We start from the raw sequence: 24448 nt of genomic DNA on the forward strand, positions 1-24448 counted from the left end.
ACAAAGCCATCCAGTTATTAATCTCTATCATTAGAGATGTATTGGGGCTGAAACATAATAAAAATAATGTAATTTTTGTGTAATATTTCTTTAAAGAGGAATTTAAATAAATTAATATTTAAATAAGTCAAAATAAGAAAAACTACTAAATAAAAATATTGTAGTAAGCCTTGCTGATGTCTGATTGTTTATACAAAGAGTTTTTTATTTAAAATAAAAATATAACCTGAAGTTAAATTTCCTTAAAAGTCTACAGAGTGGCTACTAGAGACCATGTTTTCTGTATTCATAACATAAAGACCTTTTAAATGCCTAATAAAATGACCATAACACATTATTTCCAGCTTAACAGTTCACCTTTAGATTGTGAAAAATAAAGCAAACGTATAAGAAGGTTCTGTACCATAAGGAGAAAGACATGGCACTGAGTTCTGGAAAAGCACCACCTGAGGGAATTACAAGATTTCAATGCTATTCTTGATAAAACCATGGTTAGCCACTTAACTAATTTTAATGCTTGGGTTCCTTATGTATATATAGTATCTGAAGTCTTTTTCAGATATAAAATATATAATTTTTAAAAAGTATACATAGAGTACATAAAACAGGCAGATTGTTTTTCCTTTAGTGGGTTTATGTTCCAACATTTAAGGAATGGGCCTGCCTACCTGGCTTATGTAGATGTCTGCCACCTACCCAGATACACCTGCTTGCTCCTACAACAGATAAGCTGGAGGAAACTTGTCTTAAAACTCCTGTGACTCAATCTTTCATATGGGCTGAAAGTGTGCCACCTTGAGTTTTTTGTTTTGTTTCATTTTTTTAAAAGCTAGTTGGTAACAGCCTATAGAAATACCAGCTGTCTTCACTTCACCAATGGTTTGCATTTAAGTTCAGTTGTAAGCTGATTATTTAGAATTTAAAGAACAGTTTTATAGCAGCAGTCTAGCCTACTAAACTTAACATCGGAGGTATTAAACTTCCCTTTATCTGTGTTGTGACTATAGGTCTTACTGTGTCTATGGGACACACAGAATATCCTACCAATGCAAAAGAAGAAAACACTTCCCCCATATCTCTAAACCTCTGATGATGGTTCTAGTGGGACATGGTTGAGATGACAGACTAGAACCATACAGTGAGGCAGGAATGGAGTTGGAGAGAATAAAAAAAGCTGTCACTTAAGATCTGGTAAGAAGCCAAATGGCACAAAAAACATCATTCACGTGTTAAGGATGCTGACTTGGTGATTTAGAAACTGGATATACAAAATATAAACTTCAACAACTCTAGCGATAATTTTTATGTTATAACCTAAAAATTATACATACATTACATATTTTAAAAACACAATATTCAAAGAAATTCTAGTGAACCCTCCTTTTCCTAGAATTTCCTCAGTGAATAAGGTCAATTCCAAATAAATATGCTTCATTACATAATACCTTAGGCCTGTTCTCTAAACATTTCACATACATCCCGACTTACCAGCTACATCTTAGAAGCAGGGATCAATAAGGCCTAATGCAACATTCAGATGCTTACCAAACTATTAACTCTATGTACGGTATACCCAAGTATCTTCCTCAATAAATCTCTTAAGTTGCTTATAAATTCTTTTCATTAAATAAATGGCCTTCACACCATGGAAGAGAGTCTGATAAGCCTTCCTCCAAACTTAAGACATACATAGGACACAACATTTTCACAACAAATCCTGAGCAAAGATTGATCGGATTGCAAAGACTATCCTGTATCAACAGGCCTCTGAAACACAATGTCAAAACTCTCTAGTACTTATGTAGGTCATTCATAGAAGCTAAACGGTGTAATATAAACTTTCAAAAAGCAGGGATACCTGCACTAGAAACCTATTCCAAACCCTAACTACAACAATTACTCATGCAGCTCTTTCCAATAACTCCTGAGAGCAACCAAAAAGCCTGAGGCTGGAGTCACCTATCATCTCAATCTTACCCCTCCTCCACAGTGCTCTGTACTCTGCCTCTCCTCAGGATTTGCTGATCACACCCTAAGCTCAGCACATTCAGAGCCAAATTACAGTAATTCCTCACTTAACGTCTTGAATAGGTTCTTGACTTTGGTATTTACCATAGGCTAACTGAAATAAACAAGAGTTAAGTTCCTACATCTCATCAACACATTGTTTCAGGACCAGCTGTATATCTCTTCTCCCCATTCTGTGTATCCCCTGAACTGGTTAACTGCTCCCAAAATGTATTGAGTCACTAAATCTGGAACCTAAGAATCAATCTAGGTTCCTCTCCCTTGGTATCCTTTCAAAAACTTCTGTGGATTTTTAAAACACTCCTTTCACCAGTATCTCAGCTTCTAGTTCCTACTCCTTCCAATCCAATTCTACAATTTGCCAAGGTAAACCCAATGGCCCAAACCCCTATAAGAGCTGACAGCTACCACCACCCTCTTCAGTCTCATCCCCTGAAATTCCCACCCCTGGCTCCCTCTCCATCAAAACCCATACTTTACCTAACAAAGGCTATGGATGCTCGCCTCTGAGGTAATTCTGCTTGGAATCCTTTCATATTCTGCTCCTTCTTCACTTGATTAATTTCTATTCTAAAAAAATTTCCCTGTCCCCTGCCCTATTTCAGGTAGAGTTAAACACTTCTCTCTGTGCTTTAACAGTTCCCTACCTACCATAGTTTTGTATCCTATGTTTTTCCACAGTAGGTATTGTTAAAGTCATAATTTTTCATTATATAGTAGTCCCTCTCTATATCGCGGTTCACTTATCACGGCCTCACTGGATCGTGTGATTTTCAAAAATATTATATTTAATTTTTCATCACGGATTTTTCGCTATATCGTGGGATTTTGCGGTACTGTATACGTATGTTGTTAAAGTTACGCAGGTTTAAGAGTGTAGAATATGTTTAAGAACATTAGTGTTTATAAAAGTGTGGAAAAGGTTAATAAGGGAATGGGAAAGGTTAATAGGGGACTGGGAACAGTTTATAAGTGTGTGGGAAGGGTTTATAAAGCCTTAAAATATATATAAATACTAAAATAAATGTAAGGCTCCTACTTCGCGGATTTTCACCTATCGTGGGGGGTGGCGTCTAGAACGTAATACCTGCAGTAAGTGAGGGAATACTGTAGTAATACAAAAATGGAAATTTACTGGATCTTTTAGAACAATGTTAAGGACCTTGAAACCTTGATACTATAAATGAAACCCAGCTTAGTTAACTGTCTTAAGTCTTAGTTTTAATTTAAAAAATTTTTATGGTTATGGACATAATCTTCTATTTTTCTTCAATTTATATTGCTTTGGTTACAGTTTCTGACAATGTACTGGCTAGAGATCTTTTGCAACAAATTATGTCTTAGATTTATTTAATATATCTTTATGTGAACTGCAAATTTGAAAATCAGTCCAGATACTAAATAAAACGTGAAAAGAAAATTAACGCTTTATTTCCTATCATGTGCATTACTATTTCCTTTATTAGTATATTCCTGTATTACTTTATTTCCAGTTGTGTATTATTATGTTCATGTATCACATTATTTCATCTAATTCTTGTTTTATATAACATAAACAAAGTTTTAAGGCCCAGAGAGGATATATAAAATTTATGGCAACACTGTCCTGCATGCCATGTGGGGGAGCCAGATTTCAAATCCCCTCTATGGAGCTACGAATTCCACACTCTTCTCACTTACAAAATGATGGATTATGAAAACCTAGCAAAAGCTAATAGAAAGATAAAGATCTTTACAAAGCACTTACCTTTGAAAAAACCACTGGCAAGATTAAATAGCTATACATTAAATTAAATTAAAATTAAATTGTATGCATTTGGCAAGTTACTATATATGCATAGTCTAAGACATTAAATGTTAAAATGAAACTCCATTAAAGTTAAAACATTAAATCAAAATTTAAAAAATTCAATTAAGAATAATTTTGAAAGTTATGTTTAAACTACTTTATATAAATAGTTTATACATATACTACCTTCTTTTGAGCAGCTTCCTTCTTTTTCTTGTCGTCTTTTTTCTTTTTCTTTTCTTCCATCAACTGTTCTTCTTGCACTAAATCCCTGAACCATACAGTTGCAATTAACTTTCCCAAAATGTATTAAGAAATAAAAATACGGTTGCATAGATTCATTTTCACTCTATTAGAAGTAAAGACATGGGAAATTATTCTTTTATCATTCACTGAAATAAACACAAATTTCAACCTAAATCTAACTATACAGCCACTAAATACATAGTACTATTCTTTAGTAAGCCACAAGTAGTATATAAAGCTTTATCTTAATGTCATATAAAGGAAGACAACCTAAAATTAGCAAATGTTATATCGGGAAACAACTCTAGAATGCAAATAACATCACGTGAGCCAGAGTTATCTTCTGGCCCCAATTTTCAATTATTAGTAGCTAATGGCAATACCTGGAACCACCCCACAATACTCTGGAGTATCTTTGGCTGTCCTTGCTCTAAAAAACTATAACTATTTTTAGAACACAAGTTATTCATACATAGATGATGTACTTCAGGATTACAATAATTTCACATTCTTTAAGCTTTCCGAACTAGTCTATAAATACTTGGGAAACTATAATGTACTCATTAAATAAGTTTGTTTCAATTTTTAAAATCACAAATACTAAAGTTGTCAAAAGAACCTCTGGCTCAGGATTTCAAAATGATAGACAGATTAGGCAAATGTGTTTGCCTCTTCCTTTCCATTCTACCATAGTGAAATGATTGGAGGAAAAAAAAAAAAAGGAGTAAATCTATTCAGAGCTGAGGAATAAACAGGACCAAAGGAAGCTCCAACCCAAGAATAAACAAAAAGTCCTAAAGGAATGTATGTGTCATCCTCTGGTGGGGCTCTAGAGGCTTCAAGATCTGGGTGGGAGAGCAGAAATTGGAATAGAGCAGAGAGACTGACTAAGGGTTAGAAAAACCGCTACTCAACTCCTTCCACACACTTTTCATTCCCATGCCTATGTAGCTAAAGATGCAGCTACATTTGAACTCAGCCTAAAACCAAACACTTTCTAAAAACCCTAAATCTTTACATTTTAAACATACTAAATTTATACTTTACTGGATAAAGATGTGTTCCCAGCTCCCAGGGTGGCATCTGTCAAATAAAGGTGTTTAAAATTTTAAAAAGAAAAAAATAAACTAGACCTTTGTCAGGCAGCAGGTTTGGTGCCCCTAGATCGAAGCCTTTCTTGTTGAAAACTACTGCCACTCCCCTTCCTTACACCCTTCACAGAGAGAATCAGCATCAGCCCTCTGGTTCATGGGAGGAGCCTAATGGATAATAAAAGCTAAGCAAAGTTAAGGGGAGCCCACTCCAGTTACTTACATTAATTGCCTAGAACCTAAACCTTTATTTGTAACATCAACAGACAACCAAAAGTCATTAGATACTTGAAGAAAATCAATAACAAAGAGAAAGTACCTAAACTCTGCCTTGAGGAAAGCTTTCCAGAAGAGACATTATGAATATCAGGCAGACAGAGAAATTAAAGGAATATGAACTAGAAGATAAGATGAGAGAGCCAGGCAAATACATAAGAATCTGTAAAGGGAGCTGTGGGTATACTGCCATGCTATTACAAGTTGGCTCTGCTTGAAGGAGGTGGAGAGTGGAGATGCAAGTAGAGTGAACAACTAAACATGTGACACTAAGTATGACTTGATGATAATTAGTACAGTGAAGTATGACTACTAAAATCAGGAGATGGCGGAAAAGTATGACAACTTGTTATATTTCATTGTCATTTGTTCTAAGTAGAACCGTCATGTGGCTAACAGAGTAGCAAAACATATTGGTGCCAACTGTAACCATGACTCACTCACCCTATTATCCTGGGAAGTCGAGGATCAAGCCAGCCACATAGCATGAGAGGAAGAGAGTGTGATTAGCAAACAAAAGTAATTGAATTATACCATTGTCATGTTACTCATCAAAAGCTAATTATAGCTCTAAGTACATAAAAGCTAATTATAGCTCTAAGTACATAACTGTCTTCAGTTTCAGTTTCTTTATTAAAATTGGGGATGTTACCGTATACATCTACTTCATAGTATCTTAATAAGGATTAAATAAGGAATGGTTACAGTGCCTCTAGGAAGCATTCAAATGCCTAGTCATGAACTCCTCTCACCAATTCTCAGTGGCACCCCCAAAACTGCATTTATTCTACTTTTCTCAGGATACTCTGGCACTTATTTTGTAGAAAGGTCAGGAATCTTCAGCACCTGTTCTTTGTTTTCCGGGAGCCATAGGCACATCCTTCACTGATCTCGTTCTGTGTCACTAATTTTACTCTATAGGACATGCCCTAACTACCTACCTGGAATTTTTTCTCCCTTCTCAAAGTTTATTTTAAAGGCTTTTTGATGAGGTTAGCAAGTGTTTTCCTGGCCAAAAATGGTCTCTTTAGTACTAAAAGAGGTACTACATTTCCTCTCAAGGAAATTACAGTAACAGTTGATACTTTTAAGCCTAGGGGGAAAACTTCTGTTCTTCAATACTATCATCAAGGCCACCTAACAACTTTTCCCACATCTCCTTCAGAAAGCCAACTGGAAAAAATATATAAATATGCCACCTGTGCTCAAACACTTCAGCTTTCAGGATTGAAATGCTAGTAGAGATTTATTTAATCCATCTGGCTCATATCATTTATGGTATCTGTCAAAAGGCTTAAGGTTGATGGACTCAATATGTCTAAGTGGTCATCATATTGATACATGCTTCACACGGACAACATTTCAGTAAGCAATCACTCATGCCAGAAGGTTAGTAGCAGGATACCTAAATCTGCAAGTTCTGGACCTAGGAATGAGAACAAACGTCTCAATAATTAAATGTGGGTACTTCATGTATATTTCCTCATTTAATTATCACTTTAAAAAATATTATGGAAACATATTTCCCTTTTACAGATGAAGAAATTGAAGCTCAAAAGGTTAAGTGACTGGTCCAAAGTCATACAGCTCGTAGAGGGTGGAGTCAGGATTCAAATTTGATTTTCAAGGTCATGGTCTTTCCTTTCCCCTCCCGAGCAAAGTACTTGCTCTGTTCAGGAGCCACAGAAAATAAATCCTTTGCATTAAGTGACACATCTTACTTATAGTAAATCTTTGTCCCAGACTGCACTTTCCAAACCTTATTTACTTCCACCTTTCATAAGAACATGTAACAGTATGCACTACAAAAACCACAAAGTATTAAAGTTCCAAGAAGCATGAAGTGTGTGATCTGGGGCAAGAACAGCAAATGAATAAAAAACAAAGACTGAAGAGCCACTGGTTTTGACAAGAGAAAAGAGGCACTGGTAGTCTTTAAAGAGAGCAATTCCAGTATTTTTTATTTTGTGAATGTCTGTGGGAGGGTGCTGTGCAAGAAACAACTAGACCAGAACTAGTGAATAGCTAAGTTGTAAGGTCCCACATTTAAAGAATTAAATGTGAAATTTAATTTAATGAGAAAAATCAGAAGCTATAAGAAATGAGCAAAAATATCCTTTTTAAAAAACTCACCGGGAAAACGGAAGGTGCGTGACCAAGTACACAGTACATATGCTACCATTTGTGTAAAAAGGAAGAGTTGCCTGTATGTATATAAAAATGATGCTGAAAAAACACCAAAGAAACTAAAAGTGATTGTGGGGGAGGAAGCAAGAGGAAAGAGGTACACTGGAGACAAGAGGCAGGGAGATCTCACTGTATAAATCAAATTGGTTATATGATTTTTGACTTTTCATTGCTGATATAATTGTCTCAAGGGATTTTCTAGCAAGTTAGTGGGTTTTCTTTTTAATAAAGGCAAATTCAAGCTGTAATGCTATACCATGCTTTTTACTTATTTTAATTGGCAAAAATGCTCAAAAGTAATAATACCCAGTGCTAGCAAGAATGAAAGAGGGTCTATTTTTTTAATATGTTTATTGATTATGCTGTTACAGTTGTCCCAATTTCTTTTCCCTTTGTTCCTCTACCCCGTGACACTCCTCCCTCCAGTTGTCTTCTGCCCCTAGTCCATGCCCACTGGTTGTGCATATAGTTCTTCTCAACATCTTCCTATCTACTGCATTCCCTCCTACTATGCTTCCTGATTCCTGTACCATCTCCCTCCATCCCCCTCCCCGCTAACCTCCCCCCATAATGTTCCCCATACCTATAATTCTTTTCCCACTTTTGTTTCCAACTTAGTCTGCCTCTGTTTCAAAAACCTAGCTTCTGTTGTTGGTTCTTGTGGTGCAGTTTTCATTTTAATGTTCATAGTTTTGATCCTCCTCCTAAACAAGTTCCTTTAACATTTCATATAATAGTGGTTTGTATCTGATGAACTCCTTCAGTTTTACTTTGTCCTGGAAGCACTTTCTCTGCCCTTCTATTCTGAATGACAGCTTCTCTGTATAGAGTAATCATGGTTGTAGGTTTTTCCTTTTCATTACTTTGAATATTTCTTGCCAGTCCCTTCTAGCCTGCAGGGTTTCTTTTGAGAAATCAGCTGAAAGTCTTATTGGGACCACTTTGTATATAATTCTCTGCTTTTCTCTTGCTGCTTTTAAGAGTCTCTTTATCCTTAATTTTTAACATTTTGATTATAATGTGTCTTGGTGTGGTTCTCCCTGGGTCCAGGTTTTTTGGAACGCTGTGCATCCTGAACCTGTAAGTCTATTTCCTTCCCCAAGTTAGGTAAGTTCTGCTTCATAATTTTTTCACATAATTTTTCAATTTCTAGTTCTTCTTTACCTTCTGGCAACCTTATGATTCAGATGTTGGCCCGCTTATAGCTGTCCCATAGGTTTCTGAGCCTCTCCTCATTTTCCTCACTTTTTGTTTCCTCCTTCTGCACTGGTTGACTGTTTGTTCCTTCCCTATGTTCCGATTTGTTGATTTCATCCCTGGTTTTCTTTCCCTCACCACTAGTTTTGTATGTGTTTTCATTCATTTCAGCAGGACTAGCCTTCATTCCTGCCCCGCTGGTAGGTCTGTAAGCATTTTTATGACCAAAGCTCTGAACTCTGCCTCAGAAAGATTTCCTATCTACTGCTTCATTAGATTAGATATTGCTGGCTGGTCAGCTGCATCACCACGATCTCTATCATGATCTGTGCCATCCTGACAGTTTTGTGTTTACCTTTGCTTCCTGGGCGGGGCTGTCACACCTCCTATGCTATAGGGGGTGGAGCCCCATGCACTCATCACAACCGGACGATCTATCTCACCACTCTGTGGTGTTTTCTGTGGGGGTGGAGGTACAAAATGGATTCCTCCCATTCCCTCTCCGCTGAGAGACTGGGAGCCGCCTCCTCCATCGCCATGCCCTCCAGGCCTCACAGTCCAAGGCAGTGGTGGTCTGCCTTCCCCGGTGTTGGAATCGCAAGCTGACGAGTCTGGTCTGTAGCTGGGGGTGCTCCCCAGGCACTTCTTGCCTCCCCTTAAATATGGGTATCTGTGCTTAGCGCCGTCCCGCTGCTGTCGCCGCAGCTGCCACTGCCAGCACAGCTTGATCTCTCTGCCCTGGCTTCACCCCTCCTACCCGTCCAGACAAGTCACTTCTTTGTAACTTCATACACTGGACTTCCATTTATTTTCTGGAACTTCTGGTTGTTTCTAGTTTTGAGGTAGTTGTATTCCTTCTTAGTTGTGGAGGGAGATGGAGCGTGTCAGTCTAGGCCTCCATCTTGGCCAGAAATCTAAGAGGGTCTCTTTTATATTGCTGGTAGAAAACTACTAAAACTTCTTGGAAAGTATTGTGGTAAGCCAGACATATTTTAACCAGCCACCCCATTCTTCAGCATGTATCTTACAATAATAAAGCGCAATTACATGAGGCCATATGTACATGAAAGTTCAAAAAGTCTAAAAAGCAGAAAAACACTAAATGTCCATCAGTATAGATGACTGTCAAATAATAGCATAGCATATTGTATTAAAAAGGAGTTGTTCTGTTTTTTAATGTGAAGGAATGGTCCTGACATATGATTAAATGGAAAAAGCAAGTTACGGAACTATGAACAATGTTATTCTATTTTTTAAGTTGTCTGTTTGTATAACTTTAAAGAAGAAATGAAGAAATGCCCTCCTGAGCTACAAACATCACAGTAACCCTTGCAGCTGGACTATGTGTTTAGGGAAATTACCATATTTTTTCGCTCAGTAAGACGCACTTTTTCCCCCTGAAAAGTGAGGGGAAATGTCTGTGCATCTTATGGAGCAAATATTGTGTCACAGACCATGATGTGTATTACCTGACCTGTCAGCGGTGGTGCCAGCTGTTAGAAGAGGAAGCGTGGGCCCATGTGAAACCTCTGGGGATGCTTAAATGTCCCACTTTACTGCTGAATCTCAGGGCAGCTGGTCAGTGGCCATCAGTCTCTGCACATCACCAGGGACCTGGGAGAGTACAGAGAGCTGCCTGACACTCCCAACTACAACCGCTGACCTGTCGAATCAGCTGAGGTTAATAAGGGGTATGAGGCACAGGGCCAATTGCCTTTTACACTGGGTGGGGTGTGTGTGTCAGTAGAACCACCTCCAATCACCAATCACTGTGTCTTAAGCTCTGCCAATCACTTCCAAAGGGTACTCTTACAAATTGCAATTGGAAGTATAGACTAGTACAGTCCTCTGGTGAGCCATTTGAAAGCATCTGTTAACACTAAATTTTTAAATGTCACTATGTTATGACCCATCAATTCCAAACTAAGCCTCTAAAAAAGGAATTGTACAAAAGATAAATACTGCAATATAAAAGCCTAAAAACCAATTAGTAGGGAAAAGTTAAATAAGGCAGAATGTATTCATACCATGGAGTACTACTCAGTAGCTAAAGAAAAGGATGGGGATTAAAGGTTCCCATGGTGTACAGAAGAGTTAACACAGCAGGTCTGTGAGGCTGGCCCTTGGCTGGTGTCATGAAACTTGGATTTCAGGGAGATTCCCACCATTCCCTAATTGATAAGGGTTAACTGTAAAAGCAATATGGTTTATGCTGAAAATCTTTCCTTCTTGGAGTCTGGAATTTTGGTACGTGTTAAACAGAGGGTGCCTACCTGACCAGCCCCCTAATACAAACCTTGGACAATGAATTTGTAATCGGCATTTCTGTAGACAATTTACACATGTCATAATGTGATGTTAAAGAAATTTAAAAATGTCTTGTGTGACACCACAGGGAGAGAACTCTTAGAAGCTTACACCTAGATGCCTCTGGATTTTGTCCCATGTGCCTGTCCCTCTGCTGATTTTTGTTTGTAATATGCTGAGTCCTATGAGTCTTCCTACTAAATAATCAAATCTGAGTGTGGTCTTGGGGACCCCAGACAAACATGGCTTTATAGAGAAAGATCTCTAGGACACATCACTGAGCCAAAGGTCAAGGTTTGAATCAATGGATAAAATAAGAATCCATGAGTCCCACCTGGTACTAATGAATGAATGATGGGTATATAAATAGGGTAAAGGGAAAGATCTTACAGTAGAATATCAAATAACAGAGAAAGAAAAATAGACTTAGAAAATCACTGTTTGGCAATCCACAGATTCATGCAAGAATCTTGATGAGAAACCAGATATCCACATAGCCTTAAAGGTCTCCCAAAAATATCACTATTGAATACAAAGGGAAAAAATACTCACTTTACAGTGACAAAACCTGACATATACACCTTAACCAAGTATAGCTGAAGTTACCATGAACGGTAATGGAATAAATAGACATCATGAACCTCCTGATCTGATCCACTAAGCAAAACACAGTATCAGTTCTGTGCTATTCCTGCCAAAAAATGCACAACCTGAATCTGATCAAGAGGAAGCAACAAATACAGACCTAAGGGAATTTATATTAAATAACTAGCCCATACTCTTTAAAAAATATTAAGGTCTTCAAAAACAAAGAAAGACTGGGAAACTGTTCCAAAATGCAAATAACTAAACAAACATGAAAAATAGATGCAACCTGTGTTCCTGCACTGAATCTCCAACCAGAAAAAATATTATTTGCTCTGAAAGCATTATTAATATAACTGGCAAAATTTGAATAAAATCTGCAATCTGCTTTAAGATTGCACCAATATTACTTTCTCAATTTTCATAATGATAATGCAGTTACTTTAAAATGTCTTTGATTTCTGAAAATAAATATTTAAACTTTTAGGGGTAAATGGTCATCATATCTCCCAGTTACTCTCAAGCAGTTTGGAGGGAAAAAAGTGTGTAAAAAGAGAGAAGGACAAAGCAGATATGGTTAAGTGTTAATAGTTGAGGAATAAAGTTGAAAGGGATTCAGGAATTCTTTGCTCTATTCTTACAAAATTTCTCTAAATCTAAAATTATTTTAAAATAAAAAGCTCAGATAGAGGACAGTTGGTGAGATTAGAAATTACACCCACCGTAATGATAGAAGTATTCTATGGTTGACAAAATGCTCTGAGATACTATCCATTTTGAACCCACAACCCTGAAACACAGACTGAAGTTATTCCCATTTGACACAAAGAAACTAAGAATCAGAAAGTCTAAGTTACTTGTATGGTAGAAGGCAGTGGTAAGGCTGACCCAAAATCTGGTTTGCTAAACTACTCTACTAAATTCTATTCCTCTTTTGAGGTTTAATTTAATTACTAGTTCCTTTCCATCTCATAACAAACCTCACCCCTGACCCCTAATTAAACAATGCTCATTTTATAATTATTTCAGATGTTAATCTCACTCTTCTAAATAAGGCTAATTGCAGCTCTGAAGTAAAAAACCACGTCTATTTGTATTGGGCACTCCACTAAATGTCAGTTCCTGCTTCTTTGCTTCTACTAACCCTCTAGCTCAGTGGTTCTCAACCTTCCTAATGCCACAACCCTTTAACACAGCTCCTCATGTTGTGGTGACCCCCAACCATAACTAAAGCATAGTGATTAATAACAAAAACAATATGTAATTATATATATGTTTTCTGATGGTCTTAGGCGACCCCTGTGAAAGGGTCATTCAACCCCCAAAGGGGTCGCGACCCACAGGTTGAGAACCGCTGCTCTACCTCCATCATGACCACAGACCATGCACTCTTCACTCTAACTTTCACTCACATTCTGCTTCTTTGAGGACCAGTTTAAATCCAATCTACCATTTAAACAAGCATTTTCCTTTAGCATAGCATGCATTTCAGAGGTCTGGCTCCAATGACAAAGAGAAGTGGGCTTACCTCTCAACTCCACTGCCTGCTGTGTTAGTGAACTGTTTATTTTCTCTGAAGTCCTCATCTCCTTCTTTATGGGAGGTGTCAAACTGTACCTCCCTTGAAGTGTTGTTGTAAAGATTAAATCAGGTAATGCAGAACCAGTGCTTAACAGGTGCACATAGTAAGTGTACACTAAATGTTAACTACAAGACACCAAATACAAAACAGTGCACTAGGCTAAGGTTGCAACCAAAGAAGGGAGAACATACAGTGGAAAATGGAATTACCACCTCTTAAAGCTGCTATAATCAAGAAATGATGCCAGAAGTATTCACAAGGATGTAGAGAAAAAGGAATTCCTTGTACACTTTTGGTGGGAATGTAAATTGGTTCACCTACTACGGAAAACAATATGAAAGTCCTCAAAAAATTTAAATGACAGCTCCCAATGACCCAGTAAACCCACTACTGCATATATATCCAAAGGAAATGAAAACAGGGTATTAGAAAGATATCTGCACTCCTACGTTTATTGCAGCATCATTCATGATGGCTAAAATATGAAAATAATCTAAATGCATGTCAATGGATGAAGAAGACACACATACATACACAATGGAATAATATTCAACCATGAGAAAGAAGGAAATTGGATGGCCCTTAAGGGCATTATGCTAAGTGAAGTAAGTCAGACAAAGGCAAATATCACTTATATGTGAAATCTACTAAAGCTGAACTTGTAGAAACTGGTGGTTACCGGGAGGTGAGGGAATTGATAAAGGGTACAAACTTGCAACTAGAAGAGGAATAAGTTCTGTAGATCCAATGCACAGAATAGTGATTAAGACAGCAAGGTATTATAGATTTCAAAGTTGCAAAGAGACTGGGTCTTAAATGTCCTCACCAAAAAAAGAAATGTTAACATTTATGTGACATGATAGAGGTATTAGCTAATGATAAGTGGTAATCATATTGAACTATTTAAATGTATCACATCACCACATCATACACTTTGAACTTACACTAAGTTAGATGTCAATTATTTCTCGAATTAAAAAAAAAAACAAAAACAAAAAACAAAAACAAACATGCCACATAAAGGCAATGCACTAACCATGGGGCTGCGGGAGGGGAACAGAATAGATGTAACTTGTTAATCATACTTTAAAAAGCTGAACAAATTTTTTTAAAAATGAAAATGGAACTCAATATGTAAAAGCAACTGTTATGAACAGAATGAGGCAAATACCAAACCAACAGCTAAAGACCCCAGATTCCAGATTCCAAATCAGACCAAACCAAAAGAAGACAAAGATCAAAAGAAAACTACAGATCTACAGATCAATAACCCTTGTACATACAAAAACAATAATCCTCAACAAAGACTAACAAATCAAATCTAGCAACATATGTAAGACAATATACCATGCCCAAGTGGGATTTATCCCAGGAATGCAGGTTGGTTTCATATGAAAGTCAACCCATATATTACAACACATTAACAGAACGAAATACAAAAACCACACAATATTTCAAAAGACAAAATCCAACACATATTCACGACAAGACAAAACACTCAAGGCATGAATAGAAGGAAATTTTAACTTAATAAAGAGCTCACATCATACTTATATTTAAGGCTGAATGCTATTCCCCTAGGATTACAGACAAGGATGTCTGCTTTTACCACTTCTATTCAATACTGTACTGTATGTACGTAGGTTCTAGTCATAAATTTGACAAGAAAAATAAATAAAAGGTATCAAGATTAGAAAGAACTTTAGAAAATTATCTCTTCACAAATGATATGATGTTACATATAGAAAGTCCTAAGCAACACACACAACATATACTACTGGAAACAATAAAGCACACAGGATTAATTGTTCAACGTGCTACAACATGGATAATTCTTTAGGATATTATGTTAAGTGAGGTAAGCTTGTCACAAAAAGACAAATACTGTGATTCCACTTATATGCAGTATGCAGAACAAATTTATAGAGACAAAGGAGAATGTGGTTGTCAGGGAAGGAGGAGAGGAGTGAATGGGGAGTTACTGTTTAATAGGTACAGAGTTTCAGTTTTGCAAGATAAAAAGACTTGTGAAGCTAGCTAGTGATGATAGTTGCACAACACTGTGAATGTGCTTGATATCTCAGAAATGTACATTCAAAAATGATTAAGATGGTAAACTAGACATACCAAAATTTAAAACTTCTGTGAAAAGGCAATCCACATAATGGGAGAAAATATTTATAAATCATATATCTAATAAATGTCTTATATCTAGAATATGTAAATAATTCTTACAACTCAACAATAAAAGCACAACCAAATTTGACTTCCAGCCAAGATGGAGGCCTAAATAGACACACACACTGCATCTCCCTCTACAACTAAGAAGGACTACAACTACCTCAAAACTAGAGACAACTAGAAGTTCCAGAAAATCGAGCTGCATGGAAGTCCAACAAACAAGATATAAAGAAGAAATACTTATCCAGACAGGTAGGAGGGGTGGAGCTGGGGCAGAAAGGACTCAGTGCGGTGGCAGCAGCAGTGGCAGCAGCACCATGCTGCCTGAAAGTGCAGTCCTAGATCTTAAAAAGTCAGAAAGGACACCTGGGGAGCGCTCTCAGCACCAGACCAGACAGCACAGCTCATGGTCCCAGCACCGGGGACAATAAACCTCATTGCTTCTGACTGTAAACCAGTGGGGCTTGGTGTGGAGGAAGAAACTGCCTGTCTCTCAGCAGTGCCTCGTGTTTAAAGGGCCATCACAGTCCTAGAACGTCCACAGACCCACCCACTCTGGGAACAACGGCCAGGGCAACAGCTAGAGGGGCACCAGTCCCATATGGAATGGGGAGAAGTGCCTGGAAAAGGGGCAAGTGCTGAGCAAGTGGCATTGATCCCTCTCAGACCCCTCCCCCACAAACAGTGCCACAACGTGGTTTAACAGATTGTCCTGTACTGACCAATACCCAAGGCTCTGCCCCTTACTATATAACAGGTGCAACAGCTCTATCTAAGACACAGAGGCAAACACAGGAGCCTGTCAAGATGAGGAGACAGAGAAGCTTGGCCCAAAAGAGGGAACGGATCAAGGTTCCAGTGGGAGAACTAAGCGAGGAGGATATACTAATCTAACAGACACAGAGTTCAAAACACTGGTGATAAAGATGCTCACAGCCTTGACAGATATGCTTAAGTATGGCAAACGCATAAGGGAAGAAGTGAAGGCTATGCTAAATGAAACGGAAGATCCACATAAAACCAATGGTGAAGGGAAGGAAATCGGGGTTCAGATCAATGATTTGCAACATAAGGAAGAAAAAAACTCCCAACGAGTACAGAGTGAGGAAACAAGAATTAAAAAATATGAGGAGAGGGTTGGGAACCTCTGGGACAACTTTTAACGTGCCAACATCCAAACCATAGCACTGCCAGAAGGAGAAGAGGAAGAGAAAAATATTGAAAGCTTATATGAGAAAATAATGAAGGAAAATTCCCCAAATTTGGCAAAGGAAATAGATATACGAGTTCAAGAAGCACAGAGTCTCAAACAAGCTAGACCCAAAGAAGACCACACCAAGACATATCACAATTAAAATGCCAAAGGTTCAGGAGAAAATCTTAAAAGCAGCAAGAGAAAAGCAGAGTTATTTAAAAACGGGTGCCTATAAGACTATCAGCTGATTTCTCAAAAGAACCTTTGCAGACAAGAAGGGGATGGTAAGAAGTATTCAAGGTGATGAAAAGCAAGGACTTACAACCAAGATTACTCTATCCAGCAAAGCTATCATTTAGAATAGAAGGGCAGATAAAGTGCTTCCCAGACATAGTAAAGCTTAAGGAGCTCATCATCACCAAACTATTATTATATGAAGTGTCAAAGGACTTACTTAAGAAAAAGATGAAAATTGTGAACATTAAATTGACAACAAACTCACAACCATCAACAACTGAAACTAAAAAATAAAAACAAAATAAATTAAGCAAACCAGAATAGGAACAGAATCATAGGTAGGGGGATCATTTAGAGGGTTATCAGCTGGGAGCGGGGAAAGGGAGAAATGGGGAAATGGTGCAGGGATTAAGAAGCATAATTGGTTGGTACAAAATAGACAAGGAAGAAGTTAAGAATAATATAGGAAAGGGTGAAGCCAAAGAACTTATATGTACAACCCATGGACATGAACTAAGGGAAGTGGGATTGCTGGAGGGAAGGGGGGCTACTGGGCAGAGGGGAGCAAATGGAAAATACATTGAGACTACTGTAACAACACAATCAATAAAATGTACTTAAAAAAAAATAGCCCACTACCAAATTTAAAAATGGGCACATTTGAATAGCCATTTCTCCAAACAAGATACACAGTGGCTAATAAGCACACAAAAAAGGTGCTTATCATTAGTTATTAAATGTAAATCAAAACCACAATGGGACCCCACTTCACACTCACTAAAATGACTATAATCAAAAAGAACAGCCCTGGCTGCGGTGCCTCAGTGGATTGAGCATTGGCCTGTGAACCAAGTGTCGCTGGTTCGATTCCCAATCAGGGCACATGGCTAGGTTGCACGCCAGATCCCCAGTTGGGGGGCGTGTGAGAGGCAACCGCACATTGATGTTTCTCTCCCTCTCCTTCTCCTTTCCCCTCTCTAAAAACAGATAAATAAAATAAAATAAAAATAAAGTAACCTTGTTAAAAAATTAAGTAAAAAAGAACAATAACAAGTGTTGGTGAGAATGTGAAGAATGAAATAGTATACATGGATGGTGGAAATGTAAAATGGTGCAGTTGCTTTGGAAACAGTCTGGGAGTTCCTCACAAGTTAAACACAGAATTACCATATGCCCTAGCAATTCCACTCCTAGGTATATGCCCAAGAGAAGTGAAAACAGATGTCCACACAAATACCTGTACACAAATATTCATGGCATCATTATTCATAATCAGCCAAACATGAAGACAACCCTAATGTTCATCAACAGATGAATGGAAACATAAAATGTAGTACATGAAATATCTTTCTCCCATGGAAAGAATGAAATAGTGACACATACTACAACATGGATGAACCTTAAAAACATGCAAAGTGAAACAAGCAAGACATAAAAGGCCACATATTATATGATTCTGTTTACATGATTCAACACGGGAGGAGACAGATACCGGTTATAAGCTCATCCGATTGGCGAAGGAAACGAGCGCCAGGGGTCTCCTCTGACGGTGGGAGAGGTCATCGCACCTCACTGGACAGCTACCGTCTCGCCATGGCTCGCCTGCCACACTGGGTGCGTGGGGATCAGAGAGGCGCCTCTCGAAAAGTGGGCCACAAAACACCCGCACCAGTTAATTCCAAGCAAACAACAAGAAAGAAGCCTCCGGCTCTTCGCCTCGCTAGCTGGAACATCAGGACCATGTGCCCCGGACTTACTGCAGACCTTCCGTGGATCAAGGGTGCCAGGAAAACCGCTGTCATCGATAGGGAACTGGCACGACTAAACATCGACATTGCGGCTCTACAGGAGACCCGGTTGGCCGACAACGGAACTATCAGAGAAACCAACTACACCTTCTACTGGCAAGGGAAGTCTCCGGACCAACCAAGACAGCACGGTGTTGGGTTCGCTGTGAAGAACACGCTTGTTAACTCCATAGAGCCACCCACAGGAGGCACAGAGAGATTACTTACCCTCCGATTGTCAACAACTTTCGGCCCAGTCAGCATTCTTAGCACGTACGCCCCAACCCTCTGCGCCACCACCGAAGAGAAAGAACAGTTCTACCATGCACTGGACAAAGCGTTATCCAAGATTCCCAGAAGTAACGCTCTCTATCTCCTTGGAGACTTCAACGCAAGAGTAGGAGCCGACCACATGGCCTGGCCCACCTGCCTTGGAAACTTTGGGAGAGGAAAGATCAATGAGAATGGTCAGCGACTGCTTGAGCTTTTGTGTCACCACGGCCTGTGCGTGACAAACACATTCTTCAAGTGCAAAGAGATCCACCAGGTGTCATGGAGGCACCCCCGCTCCCGTCATTGGCACCAGCTTGACCTCGTCATCACCAGAAGAACGGATATTGGCAGCACCCTCCTCACCCGCAGCTACCACAGTGCAGACTGCGACACGGACCATGCCCTCGTGGTAAGCAAGGTGCGCATAATGCCGAAGAGGTTGCACCACTCCAAGATGAAGGGTCGCCCACGCATCAACACCAGTTGTGCCAGCAACCCAGTTAAGATCCAGCAATTCATCAACAAGATGGAAGATGCACTCGGCGAGGGAGTGGCGGCAGATGACATTATCGAATCCAATTGGCCACGTCTCCGCGACGCCATATACAACTCCGCCATTATTGCTTACGGGAAGAAAGAGCGGAAGAACGCTGACTGGTACGAGGCTCACTGGGAAGAAATGGAACCCGTGATCGAGGCTAAGAGGAAGGCCCTACTGGCTTACAAGGTCACGCCCACTCCCAGTACACTTCAAGCTCTACGGGCTGCCAGGAACAAAGTCCAGAAGACCGCCCGCCACTGTGCCAACACCTATTGGCTAAACCTGTGCAGAAGCATTCAGGAAGCCGCCGATATAGGCAACGCACGAGGAATGTATGAGGGTATCAAGAAGGCAACAGGCCCAATCCCCTCCAAGATCACCCCCCTTAAGTCCAAGACAGGTGAGGTCATCACTGACCAGGAACAGCAAATGCAGCGGTGGACCAAGCACTACCTCGAGCTGTACGCAACGAAGAACACCGTAACAGACACTGCTCTTAACGCCATCCCAGACCTACCAGTCATGGAGGAGCTAGACCCCCCACCTACTGCGGCAGAGCTCGGCAAAGCCATCGACCGCCTTGCTTGCGGGAAAGCACCAGGAAGCGACGGAATCCCTCCAGAAATCCTAAAGAGCGGGAAACCAGTCCTGCTACAGCCGCTCCACCATCTACTCTGTCGCTGCTGGAAGGAGGGTTACATCCCCCAGGATATGAGAGACGCCAACATTATCACCATGTACAAGAACAAAGGAGACCGCAGCGACTGCAACAACTACCGGGGCATCTCTCTCCTCAGCGTCGTCGGCAAAGTATTCGCCCGGGTCGCTCTTGCCCGCCTGCAGACCCTTGCTTCCCGCGTCTACCCAGAGTCCCAGTGTGGCTTCAGAGCTGGCCGATCAACAGTGGACATGATCTTCTCCCTACGCCAGCTGCAGGAGAAGTGTCACGAGCAGCATAAACCACTCTACCTCGCCTTTATTGACCTCACGAAGGCGTTTGATCTGGTCAGTCGAAGCGGACTCTTCAGCTTGCTACGGAAGATTGGCTGTCCACCACATCTGCTTGCTGTGGTCATGTCCTTTCACGACAACATGCACAGCACGGTGTCCTACAACGGCGCAACCTCTGAGGCCTTCCCAGTCAGCAGCGGAGTAAAGCAGGGCTGCGTCCTCGCGCCTACGCTGTTCGGAATCTTCTTCTCCATGCTCCTCCAATACGCCTTTAAGGACTGCAGCGAGGGTGTCTTCATTCACACCAGATCCGATGGCAAGCTCTACAACCTGGCCCGTCTACAAGCCAAGACCAAAGTCAAAGAGGTGCTCATCCGTGAGATGCTCTTCGCCGACAACGCAGCTTTGACATCACACTCCGAAGAGGGACTCCAGCAGCTAGTCACTTGCCTTTCCCACGCATGCAAGGAGTTCGGACTAGCCATCAGCCTGACGAAGACGAATGTTATGGCTCAAGGCACGGGGACTCCCCCATGCATCACCATCGACGGATACACCCTGGAGGTTGTCAACGACTTCACTTACCTCGGGTCCACCATCTCGAGCTCTCTGTCAGTCGACTTGGAGGTCAACCGGAGAATCGCCAGGGCAGCCACAGTTATGGCCAGACTGAACCGGCGAGCGTGGAACAATTCCAGCCTCACTGAGAAAACCAGACTGCGCATCTACCAAGCCTGCGTACTCAGCACTCTCCTCTATGGCAGCGAGACGTGGACCACCTACGCAAGGCACGAAAGGAAACTCAACAGCTTCCACATGAGGTGCCTGCGACGCGTCCTGCATGTCGCCTGGCAGGATAAGGTCCCCAACACCGAGGTGCTGAAGCGAGCCAATATGAGCAGTTTGCATGCAGTTCTTAGCGAGAGACACCTCAGGTGGCTCGGCCATGTCAAAAGAATGGATGCAGGCCGTATCCCCAAAGACCTCCTCTACGGCGAGCTAGCAGAAGGCAAGAGGATGACAGGGCGCCCAAAACTGCGGTTCAAAGACATCTGCAAAAAGGACATGACACAATGCTCCATCAATCTCAACACATGGGAAGTTCAAGCAGACGACCGCCTAGCCTGGAGGCTCGCGGTCAGGCAAGGTACGTCACGCGCGGAGGCGGTCCAGAAAAGATCGAGGCGGAAGCAGCGTCAGCAGCAGCAACAACAACCATCTGCCTTCACCTGTACCAAGTGCGGCAGGGATTGTCACTCCCGAATCGGACTGCACAGCCATTCTCGGCGGTGCAGATAGACTCTCAAGAAGCTACGCCATCGTCTCTCGAGACGGACGGCTGCCGCCGACGACGACGACATGAAATGCCCAGAATAGGTAAATCCATAGAGACAGAGTGTAGATTTGTGGTTGCCAGGGGTTGGGGTTGGGGTGATATGGGGAGTAAATACTAACGGATACAGGGTTTTTGTTTGTTTGTTTACTTCAGGGGTGGAGGGGGGATGATTGAAATGTTCTGAAATTAGAGTTGTGATAATCACACAACTCTGTGACTATACAGCGCCTGTCCAGAAAGTATCCAGCCATGTACAATGAAAAAGATAAATTTAATGAAGATGATACAAGAAACATTGTACATAGGACAGTGACGCCTCAGTCCCCTTCAAAATTATGATCTCATTGAGCATATCTGGCTCATTGGTAGCTGTATGAATCAAGTCATTAGCAACTACAGCACGATGTTCCTTCTGCTCTGGTAGCAGAAGCCACAGAACGAATTTTGCCTTGACGCATTTTTATGCCATGATCCTGGGTCAAAATCTCAGACCCAGTAGTTTTTGGAATCCCTAGACCAGCTTCTAGTTCTCACAGTTGCGGATCTTTGTTGATTGCAGCCTGTACACATTCTCAGGTGTTCTACTTGTAGGCCTTCCAGACGTGGATCCCTTTCAACAGATTCTTAATCACCTTTGAAGCATTTGTGCCACACTTTTATTTGCATTGCATTCATTTCATCATCTCCCAAAATCATCCAAATAATTTCCGTGGAGGAATGTTCAAGCTTAACACAAAATTGATGCAGATTTGTTGCTCGATTCGCTCAGTCATTTTGAATGTGATGGCTACACAGTACACATACTCACTCAAAGGCGTGTACCGTCCCCATTGACTAGTAGAGTGAAGTCATAATTGTTCACGCATGTGCATACCAGGCCACTTTTCTTGGCTGCCAGGTTAGATTAATGTCACACAAACTTCTTTTTTTTCTGTTTGTTTGTTGTATTTTATTTTTTAGAGAGAGGGGAAAGGAGAAAGAGAGGGAGAGAAACATCACTGTGTGGTTGCCTCTCACTCACGCCCCCAACTGGGGACCTGACGTGCAACCTAGTCATGTGCCCTGACTAGGAATCGAACCAGTGACACTTGGCTTTCAGGCCGACGCTCAATCCACTGAGCCACAGCAGCCAGGGTAACACAAACTTATTATATTAACAATGGCTGGACTTTTTCTGGACAGACCTTATACTAAAAAGCCACTGAACTGTATTTTTTAAATGGTTAATTTTAACTCCAGAAAGCTGTTATGGGAGAAATTGAAGAGAACATTCAGAGGAAGAGGAGTTGAGGATAAGACATGAGGCAGAGAGAATAAAGCTGAAGAGGTAAGTTGAGTACAGAGTAGAGTTTGGGCTTAAATGCGACAGTCACTAGGGAGCAAGCAAAGCTCTCTAAGAAATAGTGACAAGCTCAGAAACGTTGCTTGACAATGACTAACTTGCAGCAGAGTAGAGAAGGCATACTTTATGTCCCTTCCTATCTTTACATGATAAGAGTCTCATTTGTATGCCTCACGTTACCTATGGGTTCACAAGTAGAATCTTAAGTAAAAACCTATTTCTCCAACATCCTTTGTATGGCCAGTTATCAGAGTGAAGTAATGCTTAAAAATACATTTAAAATCAGTGCATATTTAAGCACCACATAGGACTATTTCCTTGTGTTTTAGGGGACAATTTCAAAAGAATAAGAAAAAAAGAAAAAGGAACCAAAGTCAACAAAACACAGATGTCAAAATTTTGAAAGTATTCAGTACCACTGCAGCAAGCTGCTCAATAAATGCTAGCTGACTTTTAACCACTAGTAAGAACAGCAAACAAGTGACTTGGTTTAATCTTGTTTGTTATTATACAAAATCCAATCAATCACTGTTTGCAGAAAATATCTTGTAAGGGTCAAAGTATAAATTCCATAACCAGGTTTCAATCTGTTTTGAACATTCCACTGGAACCGGGAAGTCAGCTGAGTCATTGTCACATAACATACTACTGCTGCAAATTCAAAATGCTGTTCCCTAGTTTCAAGAGTAGAAATGCTAGGATTCTGCTTCACAGCCAACTCACACAGAGTATGCAAATCATTTAAAAAATAAAACTACCATAATTGAAAAACCAAAAATAAAAAATAAAACTACCTTAATAAGAAATGTAAACTATATTTTCATGTTTGTTTTGAAAAGAGAAACTATGCCTTAGTGAGATGTTACTTTCTCTCTTTTGAATCTTAAAATCTCCCCTTTACTGACACTATTCAGCTCTTCTGACATCCTCCCTATTACACAATGTTTCTTAATATTTGGGGAGCGGTGATCCTTTGCCATCTAGGTCTCTCGGTAGAATTCAGGACAAGAAACCCTGATACAATGCCACTAACTTCAATACAGCATTCTTTTGAAGAATGCCTATCACAAGCCCAGGCCCTATGTGTCTTCTTGTTCTCTTACCAGGGTTATAAGTTTATCACTAGTGAAAGCTGAAAACACGTAACTCTGATGTCCAATAGCCCCCTTCCCTATAACCCTTCAACAAGGCTGCGATCATTACAACTTATCAATTTAAACCTGAAGACCTATAATTACTGTAACCTCAACAACTTAAATTATAGCTCAACTGAAACTAAATGGCACATTGTAAAATAATAGAAACAGTGAGTTAGTG

The 24448-nt window shown here is 40.3% G+C and overlaps 1 protein-coding gene across 1 annotated transcript in view; it reads right to left on the reverse strand.

Annotated features, from left to right (window-relative positions):
- Window positions 1-24448, reverse strand: part of TNRC6A (trinucleotide repeat containing adaptor 6A) — a 106865-nt gene that overhangs the window by 75250 nt on the left and 7167 nt on the right. The window contains exon 4 of the mRNA XM_090279391.1: window positions 4004-4088. Within this exon, the coding sequence (XP_090135517.1) occupies window positions 4004-4088 (85 nt within the window). The remainder of the gene's footprint in view (window positions 1-4003; window positions 4089-24448) is intronic.

The sequence above is a fragment of the Furipterus horrens genome, unplaced genomic scaffold (assembly GCF_987537825.1).
Source record: "Furipterus horrens unplaced genomic scaffold, mFurHor1.1.pri manual_scaffold_5, whole genome shotgun sequence".
Lineage (NCBI taxonomy): Eukaryota > Metazoa > Chordata > Mammalia > Chiroptera > Furipteridae > Furipterus > Furipterus horrens.